This window comes from Periplaneta americana, chromosome 5 (genome assembly GCF_040183065.1).
Source record: "Periplaneta americana isolate PAMFEO1 chromosome 5, P.americana_PAMFEO1_priV1, whole genome shotgun sequence".
Taxonomy (NCBI): domain Eukaryota; kingdom Metazoa; phylum Arthropoda; class Insecta; order Blattodea; family Blattidae; genus Periplaneta; species Periplaneta americana.
This window is the reverse complement of record NC_091121.1, coordinates 91862666-91884045: the sequence shown is the minus strand read 5'-3', so window position 1 is coordinate 91884045 and position 21380 is coordinate 91862666. Positions and strand designations below refer to the sequence as shown.

The 21380-nt window shown below is 33.9% G+C and overlaps 1 protein-coding gene across 5 annotated transcripts in view; it reads left to right on the top strand.

The window, feature by feature from the left end:
• Hacd1 (3-hydroxyacyl-CoA dehydratase 1) overlaps positions 1 to 21380 on the top strand; it is a 136083-nt gene that overhangs the window by 88724 nt on the left and 25979 nt on the right. For 2 of the 5 annotated variants that reach the window (XM_069826237.1, XM_069826236.1), the window contains exons 2-3: positions 666 to 742; positions 7637 to 7689. In XM_069826237.1, coding sequence (XP_069682338.1) covers positions 717 to 742; positions 7637 to 7689 — 79 coding nt within the window. In that variant the 5' untranslated portion in view covers positions 666 to 716. Of the gene's footprint in view, positions 1 to 665; positions 743 to 7636; positions 7690 to 12121; positions 12249 to 13579; positions 13678 to 21380 lie in introns of those variants that run through there. The other 3 variants (XM_069826238.1, XM_069826241.1, XM_069826239.1) reach the window with 3 other exon arrangements.

The following is a 21380-nucleotide window of genomic DNA, read 5'->3' as shown; positions in this document are numbered from 1 at the left end:
GTGGCCAGGATCCGACGGAATAAGCGCCGTTTTAAATCAGTAAGTGATTATTTTCGCATATCATATATTATATCCTTCATCATATGATAACGCAGAATTTCTGCATGGATATATCATATGTACTTCGGTACATCGTAATAATATATAATACCGCAAAATTTATTGCTGTTCGTATTAAAAATGAAGGAAAGAATGACTATCCGTGGTGATAATCCTCCTTTTTAAAAGTTTTAGAGAGAACAACACTAAAGTTTATAGTAATCTTTTAAATTAGATAATGGCATCATCCTTAACAGAATTGTGACATTCATTGCTTTTCCTGTGTACCCTTCATATGTTTATACTGATACGATGAAGTGTCCCTATTAAATAAAACACACGTCATAAAATTCATAATGAGGAAACGTCGAGAAAGCGACTTATCCGTTGCATAAAGCAGTGCACACGTTTGTAATATAAACATAGAAGTTCTGCCTCATTATAACTGCTCTGTATGCTGTCGGCAATATTCTCAATAAATGTTGAGATTTCGTGACTACTTCTTGTAATCTAGTTTTTCTTTTTATGTTTCATGTTTCATAGCCTAGCTGTCTTAGTTTTCTTTTCTTTTTTCCCCCACTAATTACACTATACTGATTGTTGTTATTGCATAACGTCTGTTTCAGATTGTGCAGAACTTCTCAAAGTGCAGTTGATCTTCGCAATATCTTCTCAAAATGAGCTACAAAAGTAATTCTTACAGGTAAGTCACCTCAGTGTTTAAAAAATAGCCAACTGCTGCTACAAGGAGTAAAATTGCCGGATAAAAATCTAGCCAAACCTATCTCGATTCCCTGCAGGGAGGCGAAGATAATAATTATTTATCTCCCTCTTAATAGGGACTCTGTTGTTAAATGCGTATATCCTTTATCATATTATGTTTGTGCAGTCGATATCAGCCATGTTGCTTACATTTGAAAAGTGTTCGTTAAGTTATTATTTTTTGTTGTTTTGGCGTGTTTGTTAATTTATTTTTATTTATTTATTCACCGCTGAAACATGTGCAATACGTATTTAGGGTCATATTCATAGACATTCTTAGCGCGGGCTTCCGGTGGATGATCAGCGAACTAACGTTCTTCGTATTCACAAACCAGTATTAGCGATATGATATGGATATGAATCCTGTACAAGTAACCAGTCGATAGCCGGGGCTAGTTTAGCACGCTCGTAGCGCGGGCTAGAGAAATGTCTATGAATAGCTCCCTTAGAATTTAAAATGTAAGTTATGTTATTATGCACACAATTGTACAACTGTCACTGCACATTAAAAATTAACCTGTGTAATTTGTTTTTGAACTAAAATTGTTGCAGTATCCATACTAATTTTTTATGCCGGTAACATTATTATTATTACAATTATTATCATTATCATCATTATCATTACCATCATCTTTCATAATTTTCTGCCCAAAGGCAGGTTCTTTACTATAAACTCAGCATTCTTAAATCTTCCCATTTTCCAACTTCCTCTTAGACGACATTAAAATAAGTCTATGGGTCGTATGCGGAAACTATCATCTGATATTTTCTTCTGCCCCGAACTTTTCTCCCGTTCACCATTCTATTCAATTTATCCTTTGGTAGCAAGTTCTTCTTAATCAGCAATCCAACCAATTTTTATTTCTCTTCCTGATCAGTTTCTGAATTATTCTCTCTTCACTCGCTCTTTTTAGCACAGATTCATTCTTATTCTCTCTGCCAATTTCACACGCTTAATTATTATTATTATTATTATTATTATTATTATTATTATTATTATTATTATTATTATCTACTAATATTATTAATATCATTACAGTATTATACGCAAATTCTCACTGCATTGAGTTTAATAAGAGTTATGAAAAATTTATAATGTGTTAAAATGCTACACGTTACACTCAATGATGGTAATATAATATAGGTATGCCTATATAATATCCATATTATAGATATTTTTACTTGGAGTGTTAAAGGGCAGTATTAACATTTATTAACATTTCTTAACTGTGTTTACGTCGTGTCCTAATTGAGCACTATATGCAATCATTTCCACGTCAAAATAGAAAAAACATCTTTCGTCAATGTGTAGATATGTTCAAACTATATAGTCGTATCGTAAAAATAATGGTCTTTTTCTCAATAACACTTTAACTACCATGTAGATAATACTTTAATTACTTAATCCATTAATGACGTAACTGTTATAGTTTATATAACATTTTATAGTCCATAGGCAGGTCTAAAGTGACATGTTTTCATGCTGTAGATTCACATTCAAACTCTAATGAGTCCAAGTGGAATTTATGGTGAAAAAGAGCAGTATAATTTTACCACTTCATATAATATGCACTACTATATCAATAAAATACTGAATTTACGTGGGCACAGCCGTATTTAACATTTTGATGTTCCCACGGAGGCAATAATGACATTGTTCTGCATTTTTAATCTTTTTCCTCTTGAAATAACTCTTCTCGGATTCTCAGTCAGGTGAGTTCAATTGTTGCTTCCAAGCTTTCGATGACTAGCTCTGTCATCTTCTTCAGGATTGAAGTGCTGTGGGACCATGTCTAGCCGGTATATAAGCCCTCAGTAGGTATCCCGCTGCGGGCCAATCAGAAAATATAAACATTGGAAATTTATCCTTTGAAAAGTGGAAAAATTAAAATATCTTGGAGCAACAGTAAAAAATAGGCTATGAATGACACTTGGGAGGAAATTAAACGCAGAATGTCAGAAATGCCAGTTATTATTCGGTTGACAAGCTTTTGTCATCCAGTCTGCTCTCAAAAAATCTGAAAGTTAGAATTTATAAAATATTTATATTACCGGTTGTTTTGTAAGATTGTGAAACTTGAATTCTCACTTTTAGAAAGGAACAGAAATTAAAGTTGTTTGTAAGATGCTTAGAAAAATATTTGGGCCTAAGTGGGATGAATTTACAGAACAATGGAGGAAGTTATACAACACAGAACTGCATGCATTGTATTCTTCAAATGACATAATTTGGAACATTAAATCCACACGTTTAAAAGGGGTAAGACATGTAGCACGTATAAGCGAATCCAGAAATGCATATAGTGTGTTAGTCGGGAGGCAGGAGAGAAAGAGAACTTTGAGGAGGCCGAGATGTAGATGGGAGAATAATATAAAAATGGATTTGAAGGAGGTGATATATGACGGTAGAGACTGGATTAATCTTGTTCCATATAGGAACCAATGGCGGTCTTATGAGAGGGCGACAATGAACCTCCGGATTCTCTAAAAGCCATAAGTAACACATATGGTGACAAGTCACAGAAAATTCGATAATGTGTAAAGTGAATTATACAGGGTGTTTCAAAAATACGGGGAATAATTTCAGGTATGTATTTACCACATGTAGACAATCAAAATAGTTCATTATAACATGTGTCCGGAAATGCTTCATTTCCGAGTTATGGCCTTCACAACATTGAAATTCACCGGAACGTTTTTCTTTCCTCAGGTCGTTGTCATTACAGAAGATATTCAAAATGTCCACCTCCTGCTTGAATACAGACCTCACATCAATGTCTCATTGACCTGCGAACACGATCCCAAACTCCAGGAGTATTGCGTATGTCCTCAGAACATGCCACAATTCGATTCCGAAGGGATTCCAAATCAGGCACCGGAGACGAATAAACCAATGATTTTAAATGGCCCCACAAGTAGAAATCGAGAGGGTTCAGATCAGGTGAGCGTGGAGGCCAAGCAATTGGGCCACCTCTACCTATCCATCGATCAGGAAACCTTCGATCCAAGTACCGGCGAGCCGTACGACTGAAGTGTGCAGGAGCGCCATCATGCAAGAAGTAAATGTGTTGATGATTGCTCAGTGGAGTGTCTTCTAAAACATGAGGTATGTTTCCGGTGAATTTCAATGTTGTGAAGGCCACAACTCGGAAATAAAGCATTTCCGGACACATGTTGTAATGAACTATTTTGATTTGTCTACATGTGGGAAATGCATACCTGAAATTGTGCCCCGTATTTTTGAAACACCCTGTATTTGTAGAACAGCTCAGCCACAAGAAAATAATCAATTTTGAATTAGTTTTATCAATAATGCCGAACGAAAAATGTGCCAGAAGTGTACTGTTTAAGCAATGGGTTGGACACGCAACTTTAGCAACTGATGGTATCTGAATATTCTTATGTATAACAAAAAATAACCATCAATAATAGTAATTTGCTTAAAATAAAATACCTTTTTTTAATTTTAACAGTGCATATTTTGTTATTTTTGGTGATAACAATATATCCTGGTTTCTAAGTTCATACGTACATGCATATTTTGCTTATGAATCCGCTCCCTAAATATTACAAGCGTAAAACTTATTCAAGTCCCGAGATGAACAGAAAGGTACTCAAAGGTATGTTTGCAGTGACCATAGTGGCCTATTTACATTATAAAGTAATTTACTTAATATTAATTTTACATTGATATAAAAGTATTTATTAATTACATTCTTGACAACCTCTAAGTTGTTGTTTAGTCAACTGACCGAAGACAGGTCTGAACCTTAGAAGTGATATCAATAAGGCGTCATTCGGGAGTCAACTAAGCGAGGAGGTAATGGATAGGGTCGTCAGTTCCTTTCTCACTCCATTGCATAAATCGCATACTAGCTACATATAACGCTAAACAGATTTCAGATGTATACAAACAATTTTGGAATGTAAACTTTCAGGGCCGGCATCATAGGGATCGATGTTAAAGGGCCGTGGTCTGTTGGAGCTGTTGCTACCATACGATTCGTCTGCTACTCCGGCAGATATCATCAGTGATATGGCACACGGAAGCGCAAAGATCTCCTTAGCGTGCTGGGTACGTTCCCTTAAACAAACAATTTTTCTTCCTCTGACACAATTATCGTCAAGTGAGATATACTACCTGATAATAGATGTACACATCCGCCAGAACCTCAATTAGAGGACAGTCTCTAAGTATATTCTTAAATTCAGTAATTCTGTGTGTTAAGTTAAAAATAAGAAGACTCGTCAGAGGAATGTATTATTAGAAGGAGAGTGTTATAAAAACTTTCCCAAAAGTTTTAACAGAAATCATCGGTCGGCAATAGGTCAATGGCAACCGCCACATTGTAATTCAGTTCAGGGCTAACAAGCTCAGCCAGAGGCTTCCACTTTAAATCAAACTAGAAAATATTTCAACATTCTGAACTGCGTAAGAGGCCGCACGCAGTAGACGAGGAGAGACGGTGCACATCAACGATGTTGCGTGATTCTCTCTGCTCTACTGTAGGCCTATAGCATGAATTTCATAAAGGTAATATTCATTGTGAAACACAACGCACAAACATTTTTGCAGATCAAGTTCGTATTTCCAACTAACAATCATATAACTTATTTACAGTATTAGGAACAAACCTAAATTAATGATATTTCATACCCTATTGCCAAAGATGTCAAAACGCCTGTATTACGTGCTCATACTACAAGAAATACAAATCCAACAAGGTTCACTTTTTAGTAAGATAAAGTGCAATCATCGCTCTTAAGGAAATGTTTTGCTGGTTCTTGTGAGCACGCAATGCAGGCGCTTTGACATTCCTGCGTCTACTCACTCTCCATCCAAAGAAATATAATTAATAGAAGTATAATATACACAGATATGCCTAATGTTTAATTATTTTCGGTCAGTTAGTAGTATCATTCGTATATATTAGATCGAATATCATAAGTTTCAGTTTGACAACCATGCATGTTCATGATTCCATTAACATCACAGTATCTGCATATACCAGTAGTCAGGGGCGTACGCAAAGGGGAGTTACAGGGTTAGAATCCCTTAAACCTTATCCTTAAACTTTAAAGAAATTACATATTTAGATTTTAGTAGGCTTATTTTTAACCATAAGCTTTTTCCATACTTAATGTTTCACTGTCAGAGTAACAAAATCTACATCGACATAAGGCATAGTCCTCCTACCCCTTCTTCAATGATTATAATCCCTGCAGCACGTTCGAATTATAACAATGTTATTTATTTATTTATTTATTTATTTATTTATTTATTTATTTATTTATTTATTTATTTATTTATTTATTTATTTATTTATTTATTTATTTATTTATTTATTTATTTATTTATTTATTTATTTATTTATTTATTTATTTATTTATTTATTTATTTATTTATTTATTTATTTATTTATTTATTTATTTATTTATTTATTTAAACTGCCCCTCTAAAGTTATCTTTATAGAGAGACTTGCTGCCTAGTACCGATCTTGTAACAAAATGAAGCCGACACAATATGATATTTGTTTTTTTTTTTTTTAATTTGTATGGCTGTGAAAAAAATGGAAATATAAAAATTGAAGATTATCCTTCGAAAAGGTGGAAAAATTCAAATATTTTTTAGCAACAGTAACAAATATAAATGATGCTCAGGAGGAAATTAAACGCAGAATAAATATGGGAAATGCCTGTTATTATTCGCTTGAGAAGCTTTTGTCATCTAATGTGCTCTCAAAAAATCTGAAAGTTATATTACCGGTTGTTGTGTATGGTTGTGAAACTTGAACTCTCACGTTGAGAGAGGAACAGAGGTTAAGGGTGTTTGAGAATAAGATTCTTATTAAAATATTTGGGGCTAAGAGGGATGAAGTTACAGGACAATGGAGAAAGTTACACAACGCAGAACTGCACACATTGCATTCTTCACCTGACATAATTAGGAACATTAAATCCAGACGTTTGAGATAGGCAGGGCATGTGCCACGTATGGGCGAATCCAGAAATGCATATAGAGTGTTAGTTGGGAGACCGGAGGGAAAAAGACCTTTGGGAAGGCCGGGACGTAGATGGGAGGATAATATTGGAATGGATGTGGGAGGTGGGATATGATGATAGAGACTGGATTAATCTTGCACAGGATAGGGACCGATGGCGGACTTATGTGAGGGCGGCAATGAACCTGCGGTTTCCTTAAAAGCCATTTGTAAGTAAGTAATAAGTAAGTAAGTGAAAAAAATTACGTTTTAAAGAGTTCATACAGATATTAGTAAATATACCGTAACATGATGATGATGATGATGATAATAATAATAATAATAATAATAATAATAATATAATAATAATAATAATAATAATAATAATACACACAATTTAAAATACCGATAATCTAAACTGTAGCTAAGTATACAATTTTAATAATAACCCTCCTCATTAACAAAATTCTGCGTACGTCACTGTCAGTAGTCGTAATTCAGGTTGCTTATGACCAATACTGCACTCCAATTGCTGAACACTAAGTGCTTGAACAAAATTCAAATGAACGAACGTATTATATTTAAGATTATTACCAAGAATTTAAATTTGCTGGATATACAGTCTAAAGGCCGTAGAAAATTCTTCAAAATAATTTACATTCAGAGCACAGTACAAGTCTTCTTGATACAAGTCTAACAAAAGAAACACGAAAGAGACGTTTCTTTAGTTAAGATTCTAAACTTGTCATTCTTGGTCCATTATCTTAGTTCAAGGCTGGCGGGTTTTCTATAGCTGAAATGTGACGCAACAGGATACATAATGTTATACCTTTTTTCCTTCTTTTTTTTTCAGCGGATGGTATCCGATGCTTTCAGAGAAATCACAGCCATCTCCAGTATTTCAAGGTAAGTATCATCCAGTTTACAGCATACGATGAGCTAATGGATACATTCTACTATGTATAATTACAATTGCATATTTAAAATTGCAGCATTACATATTGTTTGCTTGACTATCATTCTGAACCACAAAGGTGATCAAACACCATAATGATAGTACGGTTATAATGTAAACATTTTGGAATAAGAATAACACGAAAAACCGAAGTCGTTGGAGGGCTTGGGGTATTGACACAAGTCGTTCTGTCAAGTATAAAATTTCTACCGGCTTGGAATTGCCTTCCCTTCGGTGTGAAATCATCAGCGTCAAGAGCTACAACTGTAAGGATGAAGATGAACTAAGAGATATCTCAGTATGGATGAAGCGAAACTTCAAAGTTGGCGGTTTGAGTTGTAACTCGACTATCGATATTAGTCCGTTGCTAATATGGTTGTTGTTGTTGTCATTATTATTATTATTATTATTATTATTATTATTATTATTATTATTATTATTATTATTATTATTATTGTCATTGTTGTTATAATCGTAATTATTCTCAAGGGGGAGGCTGAACCCCAGTGCTAATTCAATCACAGTGAAATATTACGCTAAAAGTATTCTCACCTACATTCAGAGTGTCCCCCTGTTGGAAAGTTATCCCCTTCTCATAAATTCATATTATCATTCCTGCCAGGGATAACTTCTATCCCCCCTCACAAAATAGATTTGTTTTAATTCGAGATTAGTTTATAAAGTAGGCTTACGTATAAAGTAAGCAAAGAAATTAATATTGATGTATTATCATCACCGGCAAGCTGATAACAATCAGTAACTTAGGAATTACACATCTCATCTTAAGCCTGCTCATGGATATAATAATTATAATCAAGATGCAAGACAGCAACTCAGTGCGACCAAGCGTTGAGCCGTATAGAATGAGGATAATAATAATTTTATGTATGGTATTCTCTATGTAGGATTCTATCTCCCCCTCATCAGAAATTTTAATTCGCACCCTGTCTACATCACTTAACTGTGGAAAGGTTCGCTATGTATCAGCTTTAAGCAGCGTCCACCAATGTTCCTAGACTAAATCCCTCTGCACGTTATGAAGCTATGATATAAAAGCTATTAAACTGAGAATGGAATGAGATTGGACGGAATTATATTAATGTATATCATGAGAAAAATTCAACTGTAAAGATGTCCGTCACAATTGCCACTCTGAATTTTTCATAAAAAAGGTGAAATATAACCTTGAAACCTATATTTTATTTATAGGTTATTGTAATAAATGTAAGGCATTTGATAGGATTTTTAGGAACAAGTTTTGGGATATTATGAGTGTTAAAATTATTTAATTCAAGCCATACAGAGCCTATATGAAAAGACATATTTTACTATTGATGATGTAACAGTTAGTTCGAAATATAAAAACTAATCAAGGCTCTAGGTAAGGCTGTCCATTATCACCTGCTCTTCTTAACATCTATATTGGTGTAGCTATGAGTGAATGGCAAAATTATCTCAAAACACATTTCGAATTAGGTTCACAGATTTTAAATTCTATAATGTTTGCCGATGATCAAGTGATATTTGCTAATTCAGAGAATGGGTTACAGATAGTCGCTCAGTAGTTATGCAAGGTAATTGCACAATATAATTTAGAAATCTCAGTAAAAAAAAAAAGGCAAAAGTTATGGCATTTTTGGAAGTTATCTCATACGTTTAAAGATAATAATTAACTACACAATTACAGAACAAGTTATTCATTTTAATTATTTGGGCTGTAGTATAACATAGGCTACCGATGGTGTTTAGGTAAAAGGGCTTAACCTACAAAACAAAAAAATTCAGAAACAGCTATCAGAAACAGCTATCAGAAACAGCTATAATTAAACTTTAAAACATTATTATTAGTTACTTAATATGAAGCTCCAGTTCAAAAGATGACACAATTAAACTATGTAAATGTGCTTTATTTTGTTCTAAAATATGTTATAAAATAAAACGAAAGGTTGATTCTAGTTGCATTAGCGAATACGGTCTACCAAATCATACTACTCAACAACTTTAAACTTTTTTTCCATAACATTAATAAAATAGGCTGATCTTAACTAATTTGCATACGCTGAACACGAAAATGACAGTGAAAAGTTTTTAACACGTCACGTTTTTATGTTATAGATATTTACTTGATACAATTTTATCTTTAGTTTTTCTTGAAAATCTCTCTGTTTTGGTAATGCAGAATTAACAATCTTCCAGATGACTGGTAGACGGTCGCCAAATCATTGGAACAGTAACAGACATGTTATTTTTCCTCCGCAATCACTCTGTTAACTTCACGCAACACGTTACACAACACACGTGTGGTGCCCAATTTTTGTCTTGTTTACCCACTTTTCAGCCAAAATATAAGTAATATGCCCTTTTTACAAAGTTAATTCCCCACAAACATAGCAGAAACTATTTGGAAAATGTTTACATGAACGACGATTGCGATCCATTTAACACTATTACAGGATAACTAGTACCACTCACAACACTTCCACAATCAGAACTAATCGCTAAATTGTTCATTTCTTGTCTAACGATACAACAGTAACTTTTTCCTTTGTCATTTATAGCCGGATGTGACCTACCCTCCGTGCAGCCGCATAATAAGGGTAATAAAACAATAAACCACCGCGACGGGTAACACTCATTCAACCCACAAAAGTGAAAGTGTGTTTCAAATTGTACGAACGAAAATGATATATAGTTGTCTAAAAGATGTATGTTAAAGAAAAGAACGTCTTTCAAAGTGGGTAGGTTTTAACATATTTTTATATGACTTGCTAACTAAAAATATAAGTTTCTAAAAAAATGTGAAGTGTAGACACTTTTTCAATACCATATTCGTAATCAGGACATACAAATTACATAAAAATAGTTATTCTTGTCCATGTTATGAAAACCTTGTTGAGTAGGCTAATGTTATAAAATCTACCAATTTTCCGTAGATCGGTAATAATTTCGAGGACTGAAGGTTTGAAAACTAGTCTACACCACGCAGCCACCGCGGAGGGCTATCAAAATGTCTTCTTTTATTTCTTGGATAGAGGAACAATATCATTTCTATCCTTTATTATGGAAGCCGCACCTTCTGTTCTAGTATTAGGTCGAGAAAATGACCAGATAGAGCATGGGTGTCCAAACGCCTATAGAACCAGGAGATATTGCACGTCAAGCATGCTCTGCTGAGATGAATAACTTTCCATATAAAATGGGAAAAATTACCTTAAAGAATATACGCTGCAGGTTGCTTACGCCAGGGGTTACCTCGTACGAGTTACAGTTGAACATCTATGAGATAGAGTATTATGGATATGTCGTTGTTATGATTAGAGCCAAATTACATTTATTAGCGACTTTGCTAGTTCAGAAATACGTCAGATGAGTTAAACAACATGTTGCATGCTGAATTAATAATGTGATGGAAACATTTCTTCAGTTTCATCGAACTTATCAATTCCAGGTCACCTGTTAAATCCGTCTAATCTCAAGTCGCGATTACCTCACGATTGAAAGAATTATCATACTTAGCCCTCAGTGGTATTGTGTTCGCCATCCTTATTATAATCATAGTAGCTTCATTTGAGAAAGATGAAATTTTAATGAGAAAATTTCTAAATACCGTTTCCGTCGATATTCAGTCTCAACACAATCTAGTATATACAGTCACGAAGCTCAATACGTAGTAAATATGCATCCATAGATTGTTGCTAACCACTAGGCTCGCTAATATCGCCTCATTACAGACAATGCGAAATAGTACCGGCACAGTCTATTGTTCCTAGCACTCTCACAACTCAAGCTTCGTGATTGTATACACTAGACCGTGGTCTCGCCATTATTCCGTTCTTAACTCTTGTTATCGTGATGTCATCTGTTACCGACTGTGGATATCTCGCATGGAAAAGAATGGGAATGTGGTAACTCAAAATTTTACTAGTCAACAGCCTTCCTTGTATAATGTTTATGTACAATTATGATGTAAGAAATGCATGAAATGAAAACGGATATCAATTAAACCAATACCAATTGAGAAGAATCAATTACATAAACACCTGTGCTGTGCATTAAAATTCCATTAACCAAATACTTGTTAAATTAATAGCTGCTTATGAGAAATAAAAAAAACACAACGATCAACTTCAAGAATTTTCGCACTATGGTTTCCGTAATTTTATTCACTGGCACAGCCTGAATACTTATACTTACTGTTGAACCACTTCTAATGTATTAATCATATATGAGAAAGGAAGATAGGTCTACTCACTTGACCATGAATTAGACCAGTTTTAAAACTTGCAAATAAAAAAATGTGCTAAAAAGCCAAACCAGTACATTAGAGATGGTGAACTAGTTTCGATAGGCTTCTGGTTGAGAGCCAACTCTCAAAAAAAGATGTGGTCAGGTAACAAACTAACCACTGTACTGGAACACTGTGAATTGAAGTTTCATCGATTCTGCACAAGGAATTAAACACTGAACAGTTGCTCACATTCCGGATAAGTTTTGGAGATTCTTAGGTTAGGTATGTTAATGTAATGTTATTTTCAATATGAGCTGTTTATGTTAATTTGCTTTAAGTTTTTAACGCCTTGTGAAAATATTTCTTATGTCAAGGTTACTGTGTTGTTTCCTCTTCGACATTTTGGCAGCGTGACGTAGGTACAGTAAGCACATTCACTGAAGGACTTGGAATATTATCTTCATGCGATGTGTCGCATTGCACGTGTTGTACAGATATCGGTAGATATTTAACTTTATGGAAACAATGGAATATATAGTTCATATTTAATGCTGGCTAGTGCTTGATACCTTATTTGAAAACTGTTTTTCTTATTATTATTGGTCGCGATTTAGTGAATACTCATTTTCATTTCTGAGTCTCTTATTTCGGCTTGTAATACACCTATGTATAGTGGGACTATTTACTTGTTTAGTTTATTTATTAATTTGTTTCTTTGTTTATTTATTTGTCTCTTTACTTAAATATTATTTATTTACTTGTTTATATTTGTTTATTTATTTATTTTTCACGTACGCATTTATTTACGTATTTATTTATTTACGTATTTGTTTATGTTTATATGTTCATTTGTTTAGTTTATTTATTTACTTATTCATCCATTTATTCACTCCTTTAATTATTTATTTAATTTACTTTTTGTTTATTTGATTTTCATTTATTTATTTATTATTTTATTTATGTATTTGTTTATTTATTTATTCATTTATTATTTATTTATTTTTTATTTTTTTATTTTTATTTATTATTTATTTATTTTTATTATTTATTTACTTAATTAATTATTTATTTATTCATTTATTTATTTACTTAGTTATTTATTTATTTATTTATTTATTCATTTATCCATTTATTTAACTTTTCATGCCATAAGCCCTCGACTCTTCTCAATTTAACACTAACAGGACATACAGTAAGACTCTCCTGACCATGGATGAACACAAAATCGATCCTCCACAGTCTGCATGGCACAGTACATAACATTTCATTGACAGCGAATAATCACACACATTATACCATACGAAGGTATCTAGTCCACGGCAATGGTTTCCACGGAACTTCAAAATTAAGCGTTTTAATCTCTGCGTACTTAAAATAATTATTATTGTGGAAATTCATGTAATGTTACATTCGGCTGGAAACGTAGTATTAACATTTTAGGCTTTCATGGTGGTCGAGGTTTTTTTTTTTTTTTTGTAGTGCTTTAATATATTCTAGTCAGTAACCATTGTTTGAGAACTTCTTACTAGTTCCGTATTCAGAACATTTTGTTTTGTTATCTTGTTTCACCTACTCCCTTGGACTAGTTGCGTCTGGTATCACTGAACATAACGGACAGTCTACTTGAGCGAAAAGTTAGTCTCCTTGAATGTGGAATCGATAAGCAGTTCTAAAACTTTGGGAACTGAAATACTGTTGAAACAGACTAGAGGTATGTACGCTGTAATCACTTTTTTAATTATTCGTATATTCCATACACCGGTTTACTATATTTAATCAACTCATCTGCTTTCGACTTTTGTTATCATCATTCATTGTTATTCTTATGAACGAGGAATCGTTACAAATGATTTATATTAGTACTGAAGGTTTGTTGCAAATACTTTCCGAACTACGAATAATATTGCAGTGTTAGTGACCAACACCAGCCTGTTTAATTAGCATTGCGAATGTTTTTTCTCCACTCTCGTCCTGTATGTTTTTCCTTCTTTCATTCTTTTCATCTCCTTTATTTCTCTTTCCATCTCTATTTTTCTCTTCTTGCTCTTTATTCTTTATTTTTTCCTTCCTTTGTCTGCCTTGTATCTCTTTCTTTAATTGTCTGTTTCTATTTTCATCTTTGGCGAACAAAAAAATCAATAAGCGAATACGCAAAAACAAAAGTAAATTAAATGCAATCTAAATGGCCATTTGGCTGCAATAAATATATTATTATTTTCATCTTTGTGTCTTTTTCCTTATTCTCTCTCTTCCTTCTCTTGCCTTGTCTTATTATTATTCCTTTCTCTTTTTCTTTATATTTTTTTATTTTCTTCTTCGCTTTTCTCTCTATTCTGCTCTCTTTTTTTCTTCTTTATTAATTTTTTCCTTATTTTTTCTTAATTTTCTTCTTTCTTTTCTTCTTACGAAATCGTAACTGAAAGTTTTATTAACGACTTTAGAACAGATTATTAAAAATGTAAAATAACGGAATACATTGTCATTAGGCAGGTTTTATTATATAATTAGGACTATAAGTCATAATTATTATTAATTTATTATCATTATCATTATTACTTCCATTATTTTTATTACCGCCGTCATGGTATGGCTATCATCAGTTTTACGTCTTATTTTAATAGATAAAAGAGGTCTTAAAACAATTTATTTTCCATATTATTATAAGCAGCGAAATTTTTACAGCAACTGGTAAACAAGCACAACAATTTTGTTATGCTTACAATGAATTTTGGTGTAATTTTAAGTGTCCTATATTGATAAGGGCACAAAAGTATCAGCAATACTGAGGTGCTGCATAATAGATACAGTATATTATACATAATTATGTAAAGTACTTTAATACGAATTATATGCAGTTTTGTGAGAGTCCTGGTTGTATTTGACGTTAAAAAATTGAATTATTAATCATATTAGTATGTTATGCTTTGATTACACAAACAACTTTTCTCTTTTCAGAAATAAGGTGTCGCCAAAATTTAAACAATAATTTATGTATATATCAATGGCTGTATGTCAGAAATGGCGTAAGTTCTCTATAGTGAATGTAACAGAGGACTATTAGATTATTATATATACCGACAAACAAAATAAAAATAGCTAAATAATAGACATTCTTGTTTTAGCAGCATCCGTTGTAATATACAGAGTGAATCACGAGGAGTTATTGCCACTTACGACGGTGCATATATTCCCGAAGATATTTTGAGCAAAAAAAGTAATTTAAACATGGGTCCTATTCTCAATATTTTTAGAGTTACACTAATTTGAAGTTGTTAATAAATGTCTTTTCTTCTTTAGTTTTAAGGGTAAAAGAATATTAAAATTAGAGAATGAACTATTCAAAAGTATAATTTCTTTAATTGGCTAGTATTCTGGGCAGGGCATGTAGCACGTATGGGCGAATCAAGAAATGCATATAGAGTGTTAGTTGGGAGACCGGAGGGAAAAAGACCTTTGGGGAGGCCGAGACGTAGATGGGAGGATAATATTAAAATGGATTTGAGGGAGGTGGGATATGATGATAGAAACTGGATTAATCTTGCACAGGATAGGGACCGATGGCGGGCTTTTGTGAGGGCGGCAATGAACCTTCGGGTTCCTTAAAAGCCATTTATAAGTAAGTAAGTAAGGCTAGTATTCTGAAGCTAAAAATGTGTTTTTAATTCAATAGTTGCTTCGTACAGAATTTGTTTTTCAATATTTAACTACAAAATTATTTTTTTATGCATTTATCACAACAATTGTTCCACATCACGTCATTCTTGTAAACTCTTTAAGACTATACATTAAGATGCAAAATTGAACTGCAAAGAATAAAGCTGCTAGCAGTCGTGTGACCTGTAACAATTGCGATTAGTTCGCAGCTACTTCCGAGATGTTCATCGTGATTGATAGACGGTAGTTGAGTAAGTTAAAATCATGAACAGAGATTCATGGTACGTTTAGAATGCAGATATGGGTTACCACAATTCATGTTTAAAGTAGGGGAGATTCCGTTAGCACATACTGTTGTATTTCATGCAACTAGAACCTGCGTCACAACCTAACATATAGTCTATAACATTATTTTCGCATGTAATACCGAGACTTGTCTTGCTCTTTCGTAGACTAACCCTAAAGATATCTCTCCTGTGCGTGCCTAAGCATATAAACATTATTAATATTATATGAGTCGGTTAGAGTCATAACTCACTTGTTCCAAAAATGAAAATGTTCACAAATGAGGGAAAACACAATACTTTGAATCCATTTTCTTCACAATGAAGATTAATAAATGAAAGAGCAATGATTAAAAACTACTATTCAGATTTGCAACAGTATTTATTTATACAGGAGTAAAAGTTATTTAGCTTTAAATTATGGATCATACGAGTTTTGACAATGACCTCTGGATCATGAGTGTTCTGAGAGTGCTCCATTTGGAACATGTGAGTTTAGAAAGTGACCAGTTCGGATCATGTGGGATTTGACAGTAACAAATTAAAATATTGCACAAGAACATTACCTCAAACACATGTTTAAATTTAATGTAAAAAAATAGGTGTCCAATTATTAAATTCTTCAGATGAGTACATTTTATAAAATAATATAGTATAATACAAATTGAAGATCCAGTCAGGGAGAAGGGTAAGTCACAGATCTTGGAATAGGGAAATTAGATATTCTCAAAAGAGTCTGAGAATTTATGGTGGAAATTTAAATTCCAGTGGGCTAAGCTATTGTCAGAGTTATTGCAATTATGACACAACATTCTAGAGACGAGAAAAAACTAAATTTTCCTAGAAAAGCGGGTTCTCCCCTTATTTGAGTCGACCCTTCAATTTGCAACCTACAAAAAATACTGATCATAAAGTTTATCAAAACTAAAATTTTCGTTACCACGTTCCTTAATATCACAATATTAATATCTGCTTCCATCAATTCGCACATATGTTCAGTATTGTCTAATTGATTATTATTCACGGCACCATCAATGACATACATGTAGAACTTGAATATATTATAATTCTGATAAAACACTCGGCCCTACTTAATTTACCAATACATCAGTAGGAGCCAAGCAGAATCAGAAAAGAATATTAATCTTGCTACTTTGGCCTGGTTTCTTTTCGTGATTTCTGGAGTTGCTATACATTTCCGTGGTCGTCCTCTCTCTCCAACCGGTAATACGTTCTCTTCCATAATATTACGTTTACAAAAAGCTCAATTACAGCCACTAAATTCACTGATATTTATAAAAATAACACAGCATATGCAAGATACTCATCCACAATCCTATTCTACACAACAAGAAGTGGAGAAGTGGGAGGGAAATGCTGATCGGTGATTGGTCGAGAAGCACTATACAATAGAACTCACAAGATCCAGTGGATCATGAGACTTTTGACAAAAACCGGGAAGTTTGTCACCTGTTTACACAAGCATCATGTAAGAAATGTGACAAAATACTGTAACTTCTGAATCGTGTTCTACGCAGATAACCGCATGAGAATATAACAATATCTCAATTTTTCATTTTTTGGAGCATGGAAGTTTTGACTCTGACTCATATTGAACATAAACAATGAACGGAAACACTTGCCACTGTATTAGAGAGATCGGAGTGTTTTCTGTAGCATGGTTGACTCTGCACAGTCAGCAACATTAAGGGCCGGTTCACACGAGCGGAATGTCTGCGGAACGGCAGCCGCGCGGCGACCGCACCATTTTCTATGGCACACTAATTTAAAGGTAGCAGTTCACACAGGACGGACAGTCTGCGGCAGCGGAACGTCTCCGCATGCCAGCCGCATCGCCCATAGCGGAACGGACGCCGCACGGTGGCCGCAAGTTCGCTGTGGGCTATTGAATTATATTGTATCAATCACATGAGCGGACGCGGCAGTTTGGCGGCGAGTGTCCAGACGACATATCTTGGCTTTAACGAGAGCAGGACTCGATACCTTAGGTATGCTTTGGTGTGGCTATAGGCCTATATGCTACGATTGTCCAAATCTGACAGGTGACCTGAGTGACATTAGTGAATCTGATGCTGACAGGTGGACCATCCTGCATCAGTCCCTAATAGAGCTAGGTCCCATTTCACGGACAAGTAGCCTGATAAGTCTCAGGGGCCGGAGTCCCAAGCCCTTCCTGTCATCGTCCTATCTGAGCCCCAAACCCTTCCTATATCAGCATCGGAAATCCGTAAGCCCTTTTACTATTGCAGATTATAGATGAGAGGAAAGTGGAGAGTGTTGGTGGAATGATAGAGGGAAAACGGGAGTACTCCGAGAAAAACCCTCTGTAACGTCTACTTGAGTCACATATCACACGTGTATTGTAGTACTGGCTGTTGCAATTTTTTTAACTTGTAATGGTGTATTGCACATTGTGATTGTATTCGATGAGTGATATAGATGTAGAGAAAGTTGACGTTAAGGTGATCGAGAATGAGAAAAGGCTATATATTTAGGACATTCAAAATGAACAGTACAAGGACAGAAAGAAAAAATATTCAGTATGGTATGAAATTTGTTGTGTACTGTTTCTCACTTTCATGGATCATTCTGACGCAGAAAGGAAATGTGTTAATAAATAGTCCTTGTCAGATATTTCTCGCATAAGCCTATGCAATAATACATAAATTACTTTAATTTATGACATTTACCTTTTACTTCATTAATTTCTCTATGTGCTTTTTAATAAAAAGTGATAACACTGATAACATTTCAGTTTCTGAAAATAAAACAAACGGTAACCTTAACATATTTCACTCCAGTAAACTCTATGTATTATTGATAATTCCTTCAAATCCATTTCTACTAAAGTAACGGTGATGTACAGCTGTCAAAAGAAAAAGTGGCCGCTCTCCTGTATCAATGTTCCCTTCGGGTATCTTCGCTACAATTCGGAGACAGGCGATGTTACATGTTGTTGCACCACGTTGCTTGATATCTACAGTTATAATTGAAGTATACTGTGTGTTATTCGATAGCATAATGGTAGCGTTCAGGCGTCTTATTCATGAGGTCCTGCGTTCGACTACAACCTCGTGCTTTTTATGTCCTTTTTTGTTCTGTTTTTGAGAGAGACAAACTAGACATAATGGCTCCTTTTTCTTTTATGATTATTTTAGTAATTAACATCAGGTTCATTAATATATTATGCCATGACTTTATCATTATCATTATGATATTGTGGCTGCAAATGGAAAGAAAAAAGATTTTATTCTCAATAAAATATCTTTCGTGGCATAAACATAACAAATTTACTGGCGTCGGCCTTAAAACATTCAAACAATTAATCGTTCAAAAAACAAAACAAAAGGCCACAATTCAATATTTAGTCTATCTTCCTCTTATCTCGATCATCTTGCAGTCGAGTGGGCATAGAATTGACTAGTCTTTGCAAATAGCGACTGTTCTTAGACACGATATTCCAGGCATTCTGAAGTGTTCTGTCCATGGGCAGGTCTTTCATTGCAAACCCAGCAATCTCCAATCTTTCCTATTTTCTGCCTTCCTCTTAGTCTCCGCATATGATCCACATGTCCTAATGTCGTCTATTATTCTTTTCAACCAGAGACCCAACCAATTCCTTTTTCTCTTTCTAATCAGTTTCAGCATCATTCTTTCTTCACTCACTTTTTCAAACACAATTTTATTTCTTATTCTGCCTGTCCACTTTACACGCACCGTTCTTCTCCACATCCACATTTCAAATGCTTCAATTCGTTTCTCTTCATTTCGTCGTAATGTCCATGTTCTTTCCCCATATAATCCCACACTCCACACAAAGCACTTCACTAGTCTCTTCCTTAGTTCTTTTTCCAGAGGTCCGCAGAAGATCCTTCTTCTTCTATTAAAAGTCTCCTTTGTTCATGTTTGCAGTTTTCTTGGGAAGGATAGGCCTAAATGCGGTAACATCCCGTTGCTTTCCGCACACCACAATCTCTTTCGCATTTTATTAAATTCCAGGGGGCCCAAGCGTGGAGATGAGGAGAGTGGATTTGACTAATTGGGCCCTCCGGACTTCACCGAAAGTCACGGCAAGGGTTAAATATTAATTCTATCAGGATGTTTGACCCGGTCAGAGACCGGGAAATCTCAATTAGCCTTTGCCCCCAGCATCCTGGACTAGCTTCTACGAATCATCAGAAGATCTTAGAGTGTGATTGGGCCAATTTTTCCAAAAATGTTTCCACACTTTTGCTCTCGTAGCTCAGCGGACGAACGTCGGAATTTAGATGTCAACGTCTCAGGTTCAATTCCTCGTTACTCCTTTTCATTTTATTGTGGTTCAATTGTATGTAATAATACAAAAAGAAAAACTAATACCAGTATTATGCAACTGGATTTTTCCAAACCTAATATTAAATTTATATTATTTATATCGCTAAAGAACGATTACAATATAAATAACTTGAATATTATTTATACAGTCTCACTAAAGAACGATAACAGAATATAAATGATAAATATCGGTTTGTTTAATTAATATATTGCGAAAGAACAATAACAATATAAATAACTTGAATATTGTTTTATAATGCTAATGAAGGAAAACAGAATATAAATGATAACTTGAATATTATTTAAATCGCTAAAGAACGATAACAATATAAAAAAACGTGAATATTATTCATATCGGAATTTCACAGATTTATTACAGATGTATTTAAGAAATTGTAGAAGAATAGTAATTAGTAACAGTGTCCTATTTATTCTTCTTGGAGCCAAATTTGTAACTTTTAAAAGTGTGGTTACTATGTTGAAGTGTATGTGTTGTAACGGATGCTTGATTTGTTATGTATGTGAGTCAGTTATGTGATGCTTGATGTCGTCGCAATGTCGTAATTATGGTTTGATTGTGTTTGTGTGACTATTGTGTATTAATTTATGATGTATGGTACGGAAAGCTGCATATTTGTGTTATGGAAGTGTTACGTATGTGTGTTGTTAATGTTTTTGTATGTTACAAATTGATACCTGATATTTGTTTTGCAATCGCAATGCCTAATTTACGGATTGTTTACGTTTTGTTTACATCGCGTAAGCTAATTTAATTTTCTTTTCCATTTCTCTTTATGCTTATCTTTTTTGTGTATAAAACTATAGCCCTAACATACATATGTAAAATACGGCTAACCCCCATTGGAAATACAATAATAATTATTATTCATATCGTTATAATACGATAACAGAATACAAATGATGACCTGAATTTTGTTCATATCTCTAAAGAACGATAACAAAATATATATAACGTGATATCCATAAAGAACGATAACTGGATATAAATGATAATTTGAATATCATTTACATCGCTAAAGAAAGATTAAAAAATAAAATGAAAACTTGAAGAAGGCCCGAACCCACGACCTTTGAATCATTAAACAAGCACTCTACCGCTGGTCTACGAGGCGTAGATATG